The following is an 18,047-nucleotide window of genomic DNA, read 5'->3' on the forward strand; positions in this document are numbered from 1 at the left end:
TTAGTTACAAACCTAGTAACACTAGGTTTGAATTCCTTCCAGAATTAAGTCTTAGAGGGAAATGTGATCAAGGAAGTAAAAGATTTCTGTCTCTGGTGGTTCAAAACTGTGTGCAGTAAACAGAAAACCTAACCATAACTTCCCTTCCTTGGGCCATCACACTCTAACTCTCCGAAGGCAGGATTTCTACTGACAAAGGCTTACCAACAAGTCCCGCTTTGTTCCTGCAGAACTGTATAGGGATTCTGACATGGCCCAAGCTGCAATGGCCGTGACTAGGACTCTGCTATCATGAAGTGACACTGTGGAGAAAGGCACCCTCACCCATGAATTCATTTGTGGCTCCACTTGTACTCAGAAACTCTCTACAAATTATGTTTTATATTGTGTTTAATGAACAAAAGTACACACTGCAGCATTGGGATACCCAGATTCTGCCACAGCTAATTTGTATAATTGGCAATAAATTTCTAGTTTTGTTTTTCTTAAATTTTCTCAGTCTGCTATTACACTTAAGAAAGAAGTTCTCAAAGAGAGAAGGAGATATTGCCAAACAGGCAACGCATTAGCAAAGTCAGAGCTCAGAATTCAGGGCTATTTGTTCCTGTTCTCGCTGCCTCCCTCTCCTCATGCCCAGAATGTTGATTGAGGTGGGGAAGAAGCACCACAGTGCTAGGCAGCAGGCCAGCCAGGCGCAGCCTCACCACCCGCACTTTCTACTTCCCTACTCAGAGGCCTGCCTTCCTCCCTCACTCTAGTCATGGCTGTGAGTGGACTGCAACATCAGAGCGAAGCAACTGAATAGCCCTAAAAAGTTGTCTGTGCTTGCTAAACATCTACTCTGCATTTCTGCTACTTTCATATGATATCATGAGATCATGAAAAAAAAAAGGAATCTGAATTTTGTATGTGTGCAACCCTGCAATCCTAGCACTGAAAACGCTAATCCAGGAGGATTGTGAATTTGAGACCACTGAGGACACCAAACGAGGGAGGGATAAAAGAGGCATAAGAAAGGCAGGGTAAAAGGAAGGAAGGAATGATGGATAAGTGAAAAAGCAAGGAAGGGAGAAATAAGGAAGGAAGAGAAGAATGGAAGAAGGAAGAAAGAAAAGAAGGCAGGAGGGAGAGTGGAAAACAAAAAAGAAACCTGAATTTTATCCACAAGTTTCCAGTATCATTAGCTCTGAGTACACTGGAATGCAGTAAGCAATGGCCAAACTCCAAGTGGTACCAAGCTGTACTGGTTAGTTTTATGTCAACTTGACACAAGCTAGGGTCATCTGAGAGGAGGGAACCTCAGCTAAAAACAAAAACAAAAACAAACAAACAAACAAAAACCAAAAAATACCTTCCATGAGATCAGGCCCTAGGCATGCCTACAAGGCTTTCTCAACTAGTGATCAATGTGCTTCAGAGCCTAGTCACCTGGTGCATGCCCATAGCAGCATTTCAACGACTGCTCTCAACATCTATCTTATGAGAATTCTGATTTCATTTTAAAAGAATTAATTATATTACAGATCTACACAGAAATACTCATGTAAGCTTAATACTACAATGGGCCATGGCACGTCCATCTGTGTCCCTAGCTCTTGCTAGTGATCAGCGCAGAGCTCTGAATATCATCCTACTGCTGGAGATGCAGCACTGAACTACACCTCTAGCATAGCTACCATGATAAAATTTTTTAAAAAACTTAAGTAAACACAAGGAGGATCTTGAGATAACAATGTGTTAATGCAATACAAATGCATTCAGTGTGTTCACAATGCCTGGCTCCAGTCATCTGAACGGCTTCTATACCAGCCAAGTATACCGGGTCTAGCAGAAAGAACTACACAATCTGATCTCAAAAGCAGAAGAGGCAATCCTTCACTGCCATCTGGAAGTTGTAAGCTGGCAGAAGAGTTTAGTGAGGACCTAGAAATATCCTGATATGGAATGAAGATACTGAAAGTATAGAAATGCAAATAACTACAGATGGAGAGTTACCTGGCTGGCTGATCACTGAAAAGTTCAAGTGGAAGTCAAGTAAGCAGACAAACATAAACACGATATTTTATACGTACGTATTAAATTGTTATCTTGAATGTCTCATCACATATAATACAATATTCTTTATACCTGACGAGTCAATGAGCACTCAGTAGCTGCATTTAGCTGAAGAGTGATTCTTGAAGCTAGAATAGCCAGGCCCGCCACATCCTGTAGCTTTCATATATTCCTGTAGTTTTATGGTTCTTATGACACAGTACCTAGAGTCAGTCACTAGACACTGCTAGCCTCACTCGGTTTCTAAGAAAATATATGCTTTTGATGATGCTCAAGAACTGGTAGATCCTGAAAGTCTGTGGACAAATTCCTTGAGGCTTAGACAGCCTTAGAGCATTGCTGCTCAGTCTCTTCAGAAAAGACTATAGAATTACTATTCTCCATATATTCACCCTAATCTTAGTACTATGAGGATCGCCACAAATTCAAAGCCAGTATAAAGAGAGCTTCATACTATAACATGAGACCATTTCAGAAAAACAAATTGTACAATTGCATCATTCATGAATTCAACAAGCTTTACTAAGCACCTATTATGCCCCAGCACTCTACCAGCATTGATGCTACTAAATTCAGGAAGACATCTCTATTGTGAGTCTGCATCCCTTGGGAACTACCACCTATCTGGTACAGGCTGCTAAGCCACCCAACTGCTACTGCCGTCGTTTCAAGTGTCCACCTAACTTTGTTGCCTAGATGGTACAAATATGGTATCTTACTCTGTATGTCTAAAACTTTCCAGATGTCTCTGAAAGTAGCAAACAAACACTGCCCCCCCCCAAAAAAAACAAAACAGCTTCTCCATATCACTTAAGTTTGTTAGTGGCATCACTGTTCTGCCAGTTCTGTGGGCTTACCACCTCAGAATCATCCTTTATCGGGGTCTCTGGTCTTTATCTGGGTCTCTGGTCTTTATCTGGATACATTTCATTTTGGAAAAACAAGCCCTCAACTTAAGTGTATAATAAGAGGAGGAAAATAAAAAGATTATTGGTAGGATCCAAGCCTGGAACAGCAATACATCCAAGCAAAATACAAGCAACAAAAGGTGTAATGGCGGTCTGAGGATCAATGAACATTTTTTTTCTATGAAAGCCAACATATTGCAAATTCCACGTTTTCTTGCAGAGCAGAACTGAGCAGATGAAACCTATCTGATCACATTCTAAGAACCAAGCCCCATGCTCACCGCTTATACACACTTCGGCTGGTGTTCATGACCAACCCTTCAAAACTGAGATGAACAGGAAACAGTCTTGGCAGGTTCCGTTATCAGATCAGGGTGAGAAGTCAATGAGCACCAAGTAGAGATTCAAATCTGAAGCTGTCACATTCCAAAGTCTATTCTATTTTGACTAAACCCACTGTTTGTTGACATGGAAAGTTACAAAGCTGTTTAAATGCTTTCCTCTGGGGCAAAACATAGTACTCTAGAAGAAACACTCACTCTAGATCAACTGCTAATAATGAAACAGAGCAAGACGCACTCAAAACATCAAGCTGGTGGCCCCCAAGTCACAAATTCAACATAAGAAACCCTCACCAATACTCTTGGTTTCTAGGCAACAATTTCTGTTAGGTTACATGTGATTCAGCTGGCCTGCCTTCAGGGTCCTAGCAATTGCTTACATCATCACCTGCTGTTGCCAGGTGTGCGCAGGATACAAGGACCCTGTCATTCAAGCTCTCTCTCTGTTCCAGCGCGTTCTCTCTTTCCCTCCCTCCCCCTCTCTCTCTAGCACCCTTTTCTCGCCCTCCCTATCCCCTCCTCTCTCTGCCTTTATGGCTCACTCTCTGTTTCTACCCCTCCCTCCTGGAAGGGAGTTACCCCAAGATACTTCCTTATACCAGATCTGTGTTTGGTGTAATTTCTCTGGGGGACACAGTGGCATGGGCCTGCCATGGTACCCCCTTGCATCATCATTAGATATCATAACAATTTTCCATTTCAAGCCTGTAATTGCTACACCTACATCTACTTTTTGTTTAACTCATAGGCCAAAAAAAAAAAAAAAAAAAAAAAAAAAAGTAACAATCACTATGAGATCACGCTTTACAACTAATTTTTAAACAAAGGTGCATAAAAATTATGATTCCTGGACCCAATATCTGACAACTTACAAAAACTCAAGGAGAATTAAATGGAGATGTCATATCAGGCCATCTAAATAACATTAGAAGCCAGCTGTATACAAAGAGTCATAATAGTGACAGACTGATTTTTTTCAGTCCCCAAGTAGTAGAGACTACTATTGCATTAAGATTATAATTTGTCAGACATATCTATTTCAAATTCAGAATTCATGGGTATTACATTTCAGTAATTTCCCATAAAATTACAATATATCATATATGTCCACATATATGCAAACATATACATACACACAATACACACACACACAAACACACACACACAAAGATCTGTGATAGTTAGAATGAGCTGTTCCTACTAAGTCTTGGGCACTTGATACTTGGTCCCCAGTTGGGGGCTGTTTGGGACTGGTTAGGAGGTATGGCTTCGCTGGAGGACGTATGTCACTAGGGATGGGCTTTGAGGTTTCAAAAGACTCATGCCATTTTAAGTTAGTCTTCTCTACTTCCTGTTTGTGATTCAAGACATGAGCTCCCAGCTGCTGCTCCAGCCTCCTGCTACCTTTGTTCCACCATCATGGATTCTAACTCTCTGGAGCCATATGCCCCAAATAATCTCTGTAAGTTCCCTTGGTCATGATGTTTATCACATCAATATAAAAGTTAGTAATATACCATTCAAAGTCCAAAGGCAGAAATTGGTCTAGATCCATTCTAGGTCATAATTTCCAGCTCCTTCTAGGTCTAACAAATGATGGGCTTACACTGCATAGAATGGCACAAGCACAAACCTGGGTACTCTAGAGGCCAAGGAAGATCACTTGAGCTTAGAAGTGATATGCTGAACAGTCCCTTACACGGGCCAAAACGAATAAATACTAACCAGAAGTACTTCAGTCGTGATGTGTCAGACATGGCGTCACATGCCTGTTATCCCAGCAGTTGGAAGATGGAGGCAGCAGGACCAGGAATTCAAGGTGATCCTCAGCTACATAATGTATTTGAGGGCAACCTAAGCTACATGAGCGAAACTTAGCAAATGAGCATAATCAGTTCTGTGACTCTTCATGTGACAAGCTACATATAAGTCTATCTTCAGTCCAGGACAGTCAAGGCTGAACAGAGAAACCCTATCTCAAAACACAAAACAAAACAAAATAGTCTATCTTCAGAACCTAAATCCCTCACCAAATGCCAGCTTACATTAAATTAGCTTGTAGCTTGATTTAAAAAAAAAAAATCATATATGCAGTAAAGTCCTCCATACATGACACTTCCAAATGATAAAGAGTTGTGAAACACAATCTTTACACCTTAAAATTCAACCACGCTACAACTTACTGAGTTAAAGAAAACTTACAGTGCTGTATCACGGTAAACCAAGCTTAGAACTTTTCTTACTCCAAAGATGATTCCTTTCAGGGCGCCTTTTCTGGCCTGGCCATTATGAAACCTAATGCCTAGCTCTATGGATCTTTTCCATGGACATTTTTTCTATAGATATTTTTCAAATATTTCATATAATGCAATACAGTAGGTACTCATTTGTCTCTGGCTTCTCTCATTTAGTATATTTCTAACATCTTTATTGCAACATATATCAGAAATTTGTTTCTTTTGTTGGCAAAATATTATTTCACTTTATGGACATACCATATTTTATTTGCCAGTTACTAATTGAATCGGTACTAAAGAATTCTTTGAACATTTTCTAATTTCTTATGGGTAGATGCATCAGAGCAGAGCTGCTTATTCCTAGGTAAATTTATGTTCAACTTTTAAAGAAATGGCCAGTGTTTTCCAAAACAGCTACGTGCCAATTACATTCCCAAGAGCAGTGTGAAACTATTGTGTTCTCTCCACAATACCAACTATTAGCAGTGTGTAGTTATGACCTTTCTATCATTGTGATTTAATATACAGTTCCCTAATTATTAATGACATATTCTAGGTGAAAGACTTTCTCATGTTTATAATATGCAAATACCTTTTCCAAGTCAGTATCCTCTGTACTTTCTTAAATATCCTCTACAAAATTATGTTAAGAACATTTTGGGTAAAATCCAACTTAGAAGTTTTTTTTTTCTTTCTTTCAAGGTTCATATGCTCCTGGTGTTATATCTAAGAACTAAAGCTAACCCAAAATCAGAAATTTTTCTCCTATGGGATCATCTAGAAATTTCATGGATTTAGATATTACAGTTAAATACATAATCTATTTTGAAATAATTTTGTATATTATATAATTTATAAACAAAATACTTAAGAATACTTTACCCTAAGTATACAGGTATGTAACTGTTTTCGAACCATCTGCTGATAGTTTTCCAAGAAACTATCCTGGCACATTCCCCCTAAGTATAAAGGCTTATTTCTGAATTCTCAATTCTGATCACTCATCTACGTGTGCTTAACCTTCGGCCAATCATTCTGGCCTGGTTAGCATAGCCGTGTAGTCATTTTTTAGAATGGAAGGGTCATGTCTCCAATTCTGTTCCTGTATCTTTTTATAAGTCTTTGGGACTTGCTTAACAGTTTCAACAAACTACAGGGATTTAAAAAAAAAATTCCTGGTATTAATATACAGCCTTCCAACCTAGACACATACTCTGTTTATTTAAATCTTTACCTTTTGTGTAATATCTTATAGTTCATCTCTAAAACTTTAGATCTTTTTGATGCTACTGCAAATACATTTCCTACTATTCTATGCTGATTTCCTGTCACACGCTGTTAATCTTGCCTCTGATTACATGAGAAAGCAGGAGCCACTGGCTGTAACATTTCTCCACTAAATCTATGTCCCTTCCTACTTATTTATCTTCCTGTGTTAAAACTGAAGAAATGTATCCCTTTCCTCCCAGGTGTGTGTGGTCAGGATGCAGACTACTCCTGCTTTCTGGAGGCTATGTTGTCCTCCTTTTCCTCAGCAGTCCTACCAGCTGAAACTATGCCTCAGAGAAGACTGCCTTTACAACCTCATTCTTCCCCACTTCAACTCAGCTGTCGTGCCCTGGGTCTATTCACTCTCCTGGGCAGAGTACCTTTTTAAAAGCTCTCTATGTGTCCTATTTCTAGTCTCTTGACTACTATTTTTTCCTCAGATCATTCAAATCTGTCATCTACCAAAAGCAGTCCAAGAAAGAGGGCTATCAAAGTTACCACTGACATCTAGGTTTCTAAAGCGATCCAAAGGCATCGTTTCTACTCACATTTCTCAGCCTCCCAGCCAAACTCAATGCAGTTGGCTCTCACCTCCTTGAAGCACTGGCATTTTTGGCCTCTACAGCATGATGCACCTCTACCTCCCTCCGACCATCCTGCTTGGCCTTAACCTCCATCCTAAGGCTTCTACTTCCCAACTTAGAAATGTTCGGCTGTCCTTGAGTCTCAATGTAAACATTTTTTCTCCTTTATAGTTTTTTCTTCAATATTTTCCTTCATTACTGTTTTCAATTTGCCAATAACTATAAATCTTCAACTCTTCCCTCAGAGATAAATATCTCCTCAAGATTTGTAGATCTTCTATGGTAAAGTTCATAACTCACACACAGACTTCCATAATTTAAAATGAATAAAGGAGAATTTTTAAATTCATCACTACTCCTTTGCCAAAATAGCACCCCCGAACCCACTCCTCTCCCAATCATCCATTAATGGGAACTCCAACAATATTCTTATGCTCTCAAGTTCCATATCCAATTCAATACTGTGGCCTCCTTGCCCCCACCCCAGACAGGGTTTCTCTGTGTAGCCTTGACTGTCCTGGACTCGTTTTGTAGACCAGGGTGGCCTCGAACTCACAGCAATCCCCCTGACTCTGCTTCCCAAGTGCTGGAATTAAAGGCATGTGCCACCACCATCTGGCCATGACTTCCTATTTTTAACTAAACAATCTCAATTACAGTCACAATCTCAATTACATCCACTCCTCTCCACCTGGCTGCATCTCTCTAAGCCACTGCTGTTTTCCACATGGACCACTACTGCATATCCACTGACCAATCTGCTCACCTTCCCCGGTATTCTCTTTATTTAAAAGTTATGAGTGGTCTTTAAAAACAAAATTCAGATGTTACTGCTTTTAATGAAAATGTATAGATTCCCATTAAAACCCCAAGTCCCCACAGTAAGTGCCTGTTCCTTTCTCCTCTTTTGTCCATTAATGCTCCAGCTTCTCATCTTAAGCACATAATCTCTTCACAGCTTCCGACCCTCACACAGTTCTCTCAATATCCTGCCTCATGCGCCCTCATCCCTATCACTTTCTGCCCATACTCCTGAGATGTCTTCCTTGTCATTTTACTCTCACTGCCTTCTGACCAATGGCCCCCTAGTACTATACACAGCTCTTTCCAGCATTACCACAGATACAACTCATGATGGCAGAGAAAATAGCTCATCTTTCATCACTACATATATGTCCTGGAGGTAGAGAGTGACCACAAGGAAATACTATATAAAACTGACTTGACAAAGTCTCATCAGCATTTCACAGCATAATATTTTGTTAACCTAGGGAGCAACATGAGCCTTACCAGACTAGGACAGGCTGGCACCATTAAATTAAATACAAAATGTTGCTTAACTATATTTTCTAAGCAGATGTCCAGTATGTCCACCAGAATCCCAAAGGACTCAACAACGTAAAAAATACACACACTAACAAAATCTGACTTTGTCCTTTAACAAAATAGACTTCAAATTAAATATTTAATTCTTGAAAGAAAAGAGATATACACTTTTTTTTTAAAAAGTCCAAGTCTTGTAATTTACCGATCTTAAAGAAATATGGTAGGTAATTAACTTCCATCAGACAAATTTCTTCTACAGAAGTAAACAGGGAGGACCTGAATGAAGATTGATCTATCACAGTGTCCTGGTTACTTTTCCATTGCTTTGATAAAGCCACGACCAAGGCCACTTACAAAAGACAGCATTTAACTGGGCTGCTTCAGAGAGTTAGTATGCACGCCAGTAGAACAAAGGCAGGGCAGCCCGAGCCACTGAGAGTTCACACCTTGACTCACAAGTAGGAGGCAGAGACAGACACCCTGGGAACAAGGTGAGTCTTTTGAAGCCTCAAGGCTCATTTCCAGTGAGACATCTTCAAAAAGGCCATATGTCCTAGCCTTCCCAAAGAGTTACACCAACTGGGAACCAAATATTGAGACACACAGGGGGCATTCTCATTCAAGACATCACACAGAGGAAAGGCTGCAGAAAATGAACATTGAGAAAGGATAAAGTCTAGAAGCCAGTTTTCATCCCTCACTTTAAGCGCTCACTATTAGCAGCCACAGTATTCCAGGCTTACGTGTTCCTCTTTAAAATCACTCACAGGATGTAAAGAAACCAACTTCAGTGTTAGAACAGTGGAGCAGTACACACACCACTTTCCTAAGGATGTGGCTGGACAGAGTAGCCACCATGGGAAAAGACAATTATTTGAATCAGAAATCCAGAAAACTCATCCAGCCACTTCATGTGTGGTGATCCAGGCAAAGTGACTGTCAAGGTCACAGAACTGGCTGAGGGCAGCCTGTGTAGTGTTCCTTACGTTCTTTTCAGCTCTGTCACAATGCTGACAGTGAGTTCCCAGAACACTAAAACTCTGGACAAGAAGGAAGGTAAGGTGCCAACCAACATGATATGAGTTCCAAAAGGAAACATGACACTGTATAAAGATGTCAGCTGTGACGTCTTTTATAAGCAATGCCTGCAAGATGTCTAATCAACTCCAGTGTGTATTTTTATTCTTTACAGGTAGCTTGGTGATTTAGAAATTACAACAAGCAAACAAACAAACAAACCCCTTGACTTGAGAGTAACAAGCTGACATTTTATTAAGTTTCTAATAACTTATGCATAAATAGGTTATAGTTCTAATATCCAATACATAAATAAGGTATAGTTTACTAAGTTTCTAATAGCCACTGCATAAATAAGTTACAGCTCTACTTCAGACATTTCACTAGTGAACAGATTTTGTAACTAACTCAAGCAAGTTTCAAGAGAAAAACTGGTTTACATTTCACTGTTGTTGTTTTCTCCCATTAAACTTATACAGCTTTTTAAAAATTTTATATATCTTATGTAAATATTCTACCAGCTATTGCTCAACACATCTGATCTCAAGCTTTTCAGCTTCGTTAAAAGGGCACAATACTGGCAAACTTCACTAAACGGACGGTTAGTACTCAAAGCTTTTATCACGCAATCACACATTAAAAGTCTGTCTAAGTTTTGACATTTCCAAGAAAAAGAAGTTTCTGTTTTTTTAACTGAAAGCTAAGAAGACATACTGATTAATGTGGTAAATATACACTTTTCCTATTCTTTAAAAAAGAAATTGCTTCTGGAAAAGTTAATTTTAAAGTTTTAACACTGAAAATCTTTAGCAGATGGCAAAACTGATAATTAAATCCTGTAGGTCAGATCTTCCATTCCTGCTCTGGGGCAAAATGTCACAAGCTATTTAGTTCTTCCACCTGGCCTGCTGACGCTGTTTTCAACAACAAACCCTTTACCCCTGAATAAGTTTTACTCTGCTATTCCAGGCCAGCCTCGGCTACATAGGGAGACCCTGACTCAAGAAACAAACATTTGGGTGCTGGAGAGATGGCTCAGTGGTTAAGAACCCTGGTTGGTTTTCCAGAGGGCCTGGGGTCAATTCTCACAACAGTCTCTAATTCCAGTCCCGGGAATCTGTCACACTCATGGAACCTCCATGGGCACCAGGCATGCTCATGGTGCACAGACACAGATGCTGACAAAACACTCTGTTCATATATATAAATATATATTTTTTTAAAGTAACAAATACTAACAAGTGTAATGATATACCTTAATATGTCTGACAGTCATCTGAGTGGCTTCACACAGCAACTGATGAAAACAAATACAGAAACCCCCAGTCAAACATTAAGTGGAGCTTGGGGAATCTTATGGAAGTGTTGAAAGAGCCAGAGCGGTCAAGAATACCCCAAGAAAACCAACAAAATCAACTAACCTGGGCGCACAGGAGCTCACAGAGACTGAACCATCAACCAGAGAGCATATATGGGACAGACCGAGGCCCCCTACACATATGTAACAGATGTGCGGCTTGGTCCTCCTGCGGGACCTCTAATAGCAGGAGAAGGGGTTGTCTCTGACTCTGTGCCTGCCTTTGGATTCCTTTCCCTAACTGGACGGCCTTGTCTAGCCTCAATAAAAAAAGATGTGCCCAGTCCTACTACAACTCGATATGCCAAGGTGGGCTGATATCTATGGGAGGATGTCCCCTTCTCTGATGAGAGAGGAAGGTACGAGGGAGGGGAGGGCAGAGTGGAGGACTGGGAAGCTCTGATCAGATGTAAAGTGAATAAATAACGTAATTAATGAAAAAGGATGTCTGACAGTGTGATAATATAAAACTGTCTGTCTGTACTCAGGAAAGCAACCACAAGGATCTACCTCTCTGTGAAATGACAGTGTCAAGACATCATTATAAACTAAACTCTTCATTATGCAAAAGAGAAAGTCTCCGTATAACTCCAGAGCAATCTGAAATCCTTACTCTGCCTTAAGAAATACATGCAAAACAAAGTCTGATTGGTTTAACTGCATTCTTCACCTAGTCCCACAACCACACCAACAGTGACGAACCAGCTTTGGGGTGGCAAGGGACAAAGAGAAAGGAAGGACACTCACTATCCATAAACAAGTTATTGACCTCTCTACCTATCAAGTTCCTAGTTAATAAAGATGACACCCACTTCACAGGGCTGTGCAGGAATCAAACGAGTTCCTGCAAGAAAAGGATTTGCCTGGTAAAAGGAGTCCACGGGGCACTCGATAAATGGCAGTCCTTCCTCTGTCAGCTCTAGGCCCTCTGTTCTTTGTTCCCTACCCTCATTTCTCCAGATGACTCAGCCCTCTCTCGTGACTCTTATTAACAAATGTTGGAAAATACTGGATCAATCGAGGTTCTAATGCATATGAAAAACACTGCCTGGTCCTTGCCCCCAATATAGGTGAGAAAGAGATCCCCAACATATGAACAGAACTAACATTCATCACAAATAAAATGCCTGTTTCTACTCGCTGAAGGTTAGCATCATCCCAGAATGCCTGCAGTGACTCTTACCACTCCTCTTTACAATGTAAAGTCCTATTACTGCACCTTTTCTAATTGGAGTGATGTCAAAAAAGTGAAGAATCCTTGCCAACGTCTCTCTCACCCAAATTATGCCAAATAGTCCAGACATCGTTTGGAATAATTTCAGAATAACACAACTCTAGCCTCATTTCTTGTCAAATGCAAGAGTCCAGGTCAGGTCTCAAATCTCAGCAATACTGACATTTTCAGCCAGATAGTTCTTGTTATGAAGGCTGTCCCATGAGCTCTGGGCTATTAAATAATATGTCTGGCCTCTACCCCCTACACGCCAGGAAAACCATCCCCTCCCCCATTTTATAACAACCCAGAATATCTTTAGACATTGACAAATGGAGTGAGAATATACACACATTCCCTCATATCATCTCTCTCTCCATGGCCCCCCCCCCCCGTTTTTAAGTATTTTATTACTTTAAAAATATTTTACAGTGAGTTGTGAGGCATATGCCCTAACTGGTCTTGGGAGGTCAAAGGACAGTTGATGGGAGTCAGTTTTCCCCACTTCCACCATGTGGATCCAGGGATCAAACTCAGGTCTTCAGGCTTGGCCGCGAATGCCACGACCCATGGAACCATGTCCCCAGGGCCACGGCCCCATGCTTTTGAATGCTACTGGTCCAGTTCCTCACCATTTCTTATCTTTGATACAAAATGAGCCCCCAAGATAACCAGACTTCAGTTGCTTTCCTCTGCTGTATTATGGACAATGCCTCCCAGAGCCCTGCTTTTATGGATCATTTCTTTCAAATGCCCTTTATAGTCAGTTCAAAGCTCCCTACCCAGCCTTCATCATCTGGACTCAATTCTTATTCCACAAGGCACTTCACATAGTAAAGTAGTAAGGATACTCAGTTGCCTTTCAGAATTACACATCACCCTTATTTCTCCATTCTACTACTGTCACTTTGCTTTGGACGTCTATTACCCAGAACCCACGCCAGAAATCTCTGTCAGAGCCTCCTTTCCCTACTCTCTCTACCACCCAAAACCAAAAATTTCCAATGCCTCTCCACTGCCTACTGAAATATGTATGAAATCTCCAGCCTTTGGCTTTTAGCAATATGACCTCTTTCTAGCTCTGTTTCATTATCTGCAAACATACTTTAGCTTAGGTAAAATCTTAGTATCTACTGGTTCTTGAAAAGGCTTAGCCATGGTCCACCTTTGGTCATAGTTTTTCCTGTGCCTGGAAGGCCATTTTCCCCTCCCCATATCAGCCTAAGAGTCCGTGTGAATTCTGCCCTGTTTATATTCCTTTTGCTTTGTGAACACAATGCACCTCTGCCAGGTATACTTTTCTTCACAGATGAACGGTTCTGTAATTTACAACGTTCTCCAGAGCAACTTATGCTTCTTTGGAGTCTCTGCCCAACAAAGGATACAGAACTCTGTCATTATATTTGAGTTACCCCAAATGTTTCACACTAGAAAGCAATGGAGAGCTGTTTTCAGAAAAATCTCAAACTCCCGTCAGAGAAACTAAGGCCACATTCCCCTTCTAGCTCACATTTCTATGTCTCGGGCCAAATTTTAAGTAAACCACCTTCAAGATTCCAGATTGTATTCAGTACAGGTTGGGTATCCCTTATCAGCAATGCTTGAGTCTAAAGTGTTTTGAGCCTCAATTCTTTTTCCCCCATCCAGATTTTGGAATGTTTGTGTGTACACCATGAGATATCTTGGGGATGGGATCCAAGTTTAAAGAGGTCTCATATACACCATACTCACACAGTTTGGCAGTAAATTAAAAGGTGGTAATTCTAAGCACAAAAGTTTCATGGTATGGAAAGTTCCATGTGTTATTTTGGCCCTCAGAGTTTTGAATTTAGGAGTACTACAGATGTCCTGATCAGGGACACTCCACTTGAACATATTACTGTGAAGTTTTGCTTCAGGGAATTCCTACAGCTTCCAACTTGTAACTGAATCCCAAATATTTAAGCTATTTAAGCTCTCTATGCACAAAGACAATAGAAATATATTTTAAAATACTAATACAATTGAGAAAAACATAAAAATAAGTTGGATTTAACTGAACATATCTCAGCTTTAGGTTAATGAATGCTAACTTCATTCTAATATTCTAAGTCTTGTACACTATTAAAATGACAAAAAAAGCCAGTTTCTATCAATTCCATATCCCAAAGACATAAACCAAAATAGGGTATAGGAGGCTTCTCCTTAATTTTAAGTCCTTGAAGGTACGTTTTATTTCCACAAATGAGCATGCTTTGACCAGACCTTGTAAGTTCTGCACCGAAGCCATAAAACACAGTACCACCATTTAACCCACCAGCAAACTACAAGCTCTGTTTTGTGTGAACTCAAGCTAAAACTGGTTTCCACATTGTAAAGGGGCCATAAAAACAAAAACAATGAATACCCAACAGAATCTACGCAGCTGCTAAAGCCTCAAAGAGCCAAGATGTGGCTCTTTTCAGTAGCATGGATCTGAGGCTTACTTATCCCTCAGACACTCACCTTTCTCCACCACACCCCCAGGCTTTAAAAAGACAACATAAAACGAAAGCAAAGAGAGAGAGAGAGAACACGTCCCCCAAACCACAGGTAGCCCATGAGGAACTTCTACATCACAAGTGTATGTAGAAAATTTACTATAGGGTTTTGCTAGAAGAAAACTGACTGACTTTCACTCTAAGATGGGCCTATAAAAATTCAAGGCTGAAGAAGCAAAGTGCTGGCCCACCGTCATAATGCTTCTATTTAAAAGGGATTCCTGACTTCGAACCCCTACCCAGACCTAGCCAATGAACAGGATATTCTCCACCATTGAGTGGAGAGTGAGATCTGACTCTCACATGAACTCTGGTGCCCCTTTTCTGACCACGTCCCCTGGATGGGGAGGACTGGCAGCACTCAGAGGAAGGATAGCAAGTTACCAAGAAGAGACTGGACACACTAAGAGCATATATAGGGGGAGGAGGTCTCCCTCAATTACAGACATAGGGGAGGGGAGAGGAGGGAAGTGGGAGGGAGGGAGGAATAGGAGGATACAAGGGAAGGGCTAACAATTGAGATGTAATATGAATAAATTAATAAAAAAATGAAAAAATAAAATAAAAGGGATTCCTGGTCCAGCCCACACCCGTAATCCCAGCACTAGAGCAGCTGAAGAGCCGCAGGACCTTGAGTTGAAGGTAAGAAGCTGTCTCAAAACAGTAAAATAAAAGAAAACCCCTGGCCCAACCGTCCACCTCCACCACATTTTATCCACTTCCATCTCCGTGTGTCTGGATATTCGAGGAACTGGCTTGGATCAATACTAGGATGAAAACTTAAAACGGTTCCTGACATGCAGTTTAAACAGGCTCTTACTAGCAGCTATGAATCATTAAGCAGTGGCGTTAGTGCTCATCAAAATATTAGACAGAACTTCTACAAAGCCTCCTGTAAAAACAGACGACAAAGAAGGTTTAAACTAACCATGCTACAGAGCAGAGCTACAGACTGAGGCAAATATACAACATTCTGATTCCAGCTGTTCAATATACCCCAAACCAAATCCACAAGAGCCACCAACTGTTACCGAATGCCCGCTAAAAGATATTGACCACAGTACATTGACCACCGGTCCTACAAGTTCTTTTCACATCTACACGCAAAGTATTAGCTAGAGTTCAAATTTCTTAGTCTCCCTTAAAAAAAAAAAGAAAAAGAAAAAGCAACCTGCTTCTTGGATACCTTACATCTAACAAAACTCACTTTATCGGGGTCTGTTTCTGCTCACTCAAAAATTCAAATGGCATTTCTGCTTGCCTATACTCATAACTTTACTATTATCGTGCAGGATCCGAAGAGCTACGTGCATATAGGAAAACATACCAGAAGCTAGGATTCACACACATTTACAACCCGGGAGCCTTCCTGCTAAGTTGCTCTTCCAGTGTAAAGGCTGACCTAGGGGATGCAGGCTCAGGCTCCGCAGACACCCCTCCCCAGCCCCCACCCCAACAGGGCGACCCCTCCCCCTCCAGGAGTCCCCCCCCCCTCCCGCTCACCCGCACCTGCGGCCTCTGCCCGCCGCGGCGGAGCCCCCCGGGGGTTTGGAACCTGCCCTTCTGGAAACGTCGCCCACTCCCGCTCCCGCTGCCCGAGGCCCCCCGCGACCGGGGACACGGCAGTACCTGGAGGACCACGTCGTTGGGCAGCTGCGCGGCCCTGAACAGCTCCAGCACCCGCCCGTTGACCACCACCTTCTTGGTGCTCTCGATGTCGCAGTAGGAGAAGAGATCCGAGTAGTATTTCTGCTCGGCGTCGCTCAGCGTCAAGCCTTCCATCTTCGCCTCGGCCGGGCGGCCGCCCCGCCCCGCATGCACCACCCGGGCGCCGGCCCCGCGGACCCGGGGCGGCCGGCGGGCACTGCGCTCGGCACGGCCTCCCCGTGGGGCCACAAGCTCGCGTGGCCCGGGGCAGCCGGCGGCGCTCGGTTCCGCGCGCGCGGCCGCAGGCTCGGCGTGGGTAAGGAGGCGGCGGCGGCAGCGGCGGCCACGGGGCTCGTTCGGCCGCGTCCCTCGGGCTTCCCGCCTCGGCTTCCCCTTCCGCCCACGCCCCACCCCCTTCCCCACCCCACCAGCGAAGTTGTGGGGCTTCGGAAGTCTAAAGTTTCGGGGGCTCGGGGCTGCGCGTGGCCGCCGCTCCGCCTCCCTCGGCCGCCATTGACTGCGCCCCGGCCCGGCACTGACAGCGGCGGCCGCGCTCCAGACCCGGATGTGAGGCCGGGAGGAGAGAGCGCGAGAGGGAGAGGGAGAGGGAGAGGGAGAGAGAGAGAGAGAGAGAAACACCCACCGGGCTGGCTCGGCCGCTCCCGGGAGAGCGGGCCGCAGCGCCCCCTGCTGGCCGGAGCCCCGCGGCGCCGGCGAGTGGCCCTGAGCGCCCTCCGCGAGGACCCTAAGACAAGGGACACCCGGGACCAGCCTGGCTCACCGCCCATCAGGCTGCGGGCTCCTACGTGGTAGCTTTTGGCAGCCAGCATTTCCTACCCGTTTGTACCTGTGCTGAGGAGACATGCATCGCTTTAAGGGCTGTCCACTGGATCTGGGTACCTTGCTCAGGTGTGAACGCTTCCGCTGAGGCCGAACTCCCACTCTAGCCTCAAGCCCCGGGCCTTCTGTAAAAACCAAGTTGGCAAAATGCAAAGGAGAAACAGTCAAAGTTTTGGTCACCGGGAACCACCGAATGCCATCGGCTCTGCAAACCTGTGTAGGCCTTGCGCCAACACCAGCGCCTCCTGTTGCTGATCATTCCTCTCTATGTGAAAATGCAGTTGAACTGCCTTACTCTGCACCTGTCTCCAGGACTCCATAAACCCTTTCCGTGCCTTTAATCTTAAAAAAAAAAAAAAAAAAATTTCCTTCTGAAACTCTATTAATGCCCCTGTCTTTGCTTCCCTGGTGATTGGGGAACTACCACCAGCCAGGTGTCTGTCTTGTCAGGGTTAAATATGAAGTATTTCAGAAACAAAGGCCAAGGAAGATTGCACAGAAGACTTTCCATGCTTGGTTTCTGTTCTCTTACATATAGCCCATTAAAAGGACGTGATTATAAGAGTTGAAGGACTTAAAGGGCTGGGCGTGTAGCTCGCCTGTTGGAGCACTTGCATGCTTAAAGCCTCGGGTTCTACTTCCAGCACTGCAGAGAGCGTGTGTTGGCGTGCATTTGGGAGGCTGAGACAGGAGGATCAGAAGGTTAAGGCCATCAGCTTCCATAGAGAATTGAA

General features: G+C 42.9%; 1 protein-coding gene across 6 annotated transcripts in view; it reads right to left on the reverse strand.

The window, feature by feature from the left end:
• REPS1 (RALBP1 associated Eps domain containing 1) overlaps nt 1-16,837 on the reverse strand; it is a 66,349-nt gene extending 49,512 nt beyond the window's left edge. For 3 of the 6 annotated variants that reach the window (XM_084777595.1, XM_084777591.1, XM_084777590.1), the window contains exon 1: nt 16,456-16,836. In XM_084777595.1, coding sequence (XP_084633721.1) covers nt 16,456-16,608 — 153 coding nt within the window. In that variant the 5' untranslated portion in view covers nt 16,609-16,836. Of the gene's footprint in view, nt 1-16,455 lie in introns of all 6 variants that reach the window. The other 3 variants (XM_084777594.1, XM_084777592.1, XM_084777593.1) reach the window with 2 other exon arrangements.
• Nucleotides 16,838-18,047: the final 1,210 nt, after the last annotated feature.

The sequence above is a fragment of the Acomys minous genome (assembly GCF_964271855.1).
Source record: "Acomys minous genome assembly, chromosome: 3".
NCBI lineage: Eukaryota > Metazoa > Chordata > Mammalia > Rodentia > Muridae > Acomys > Acomys minous.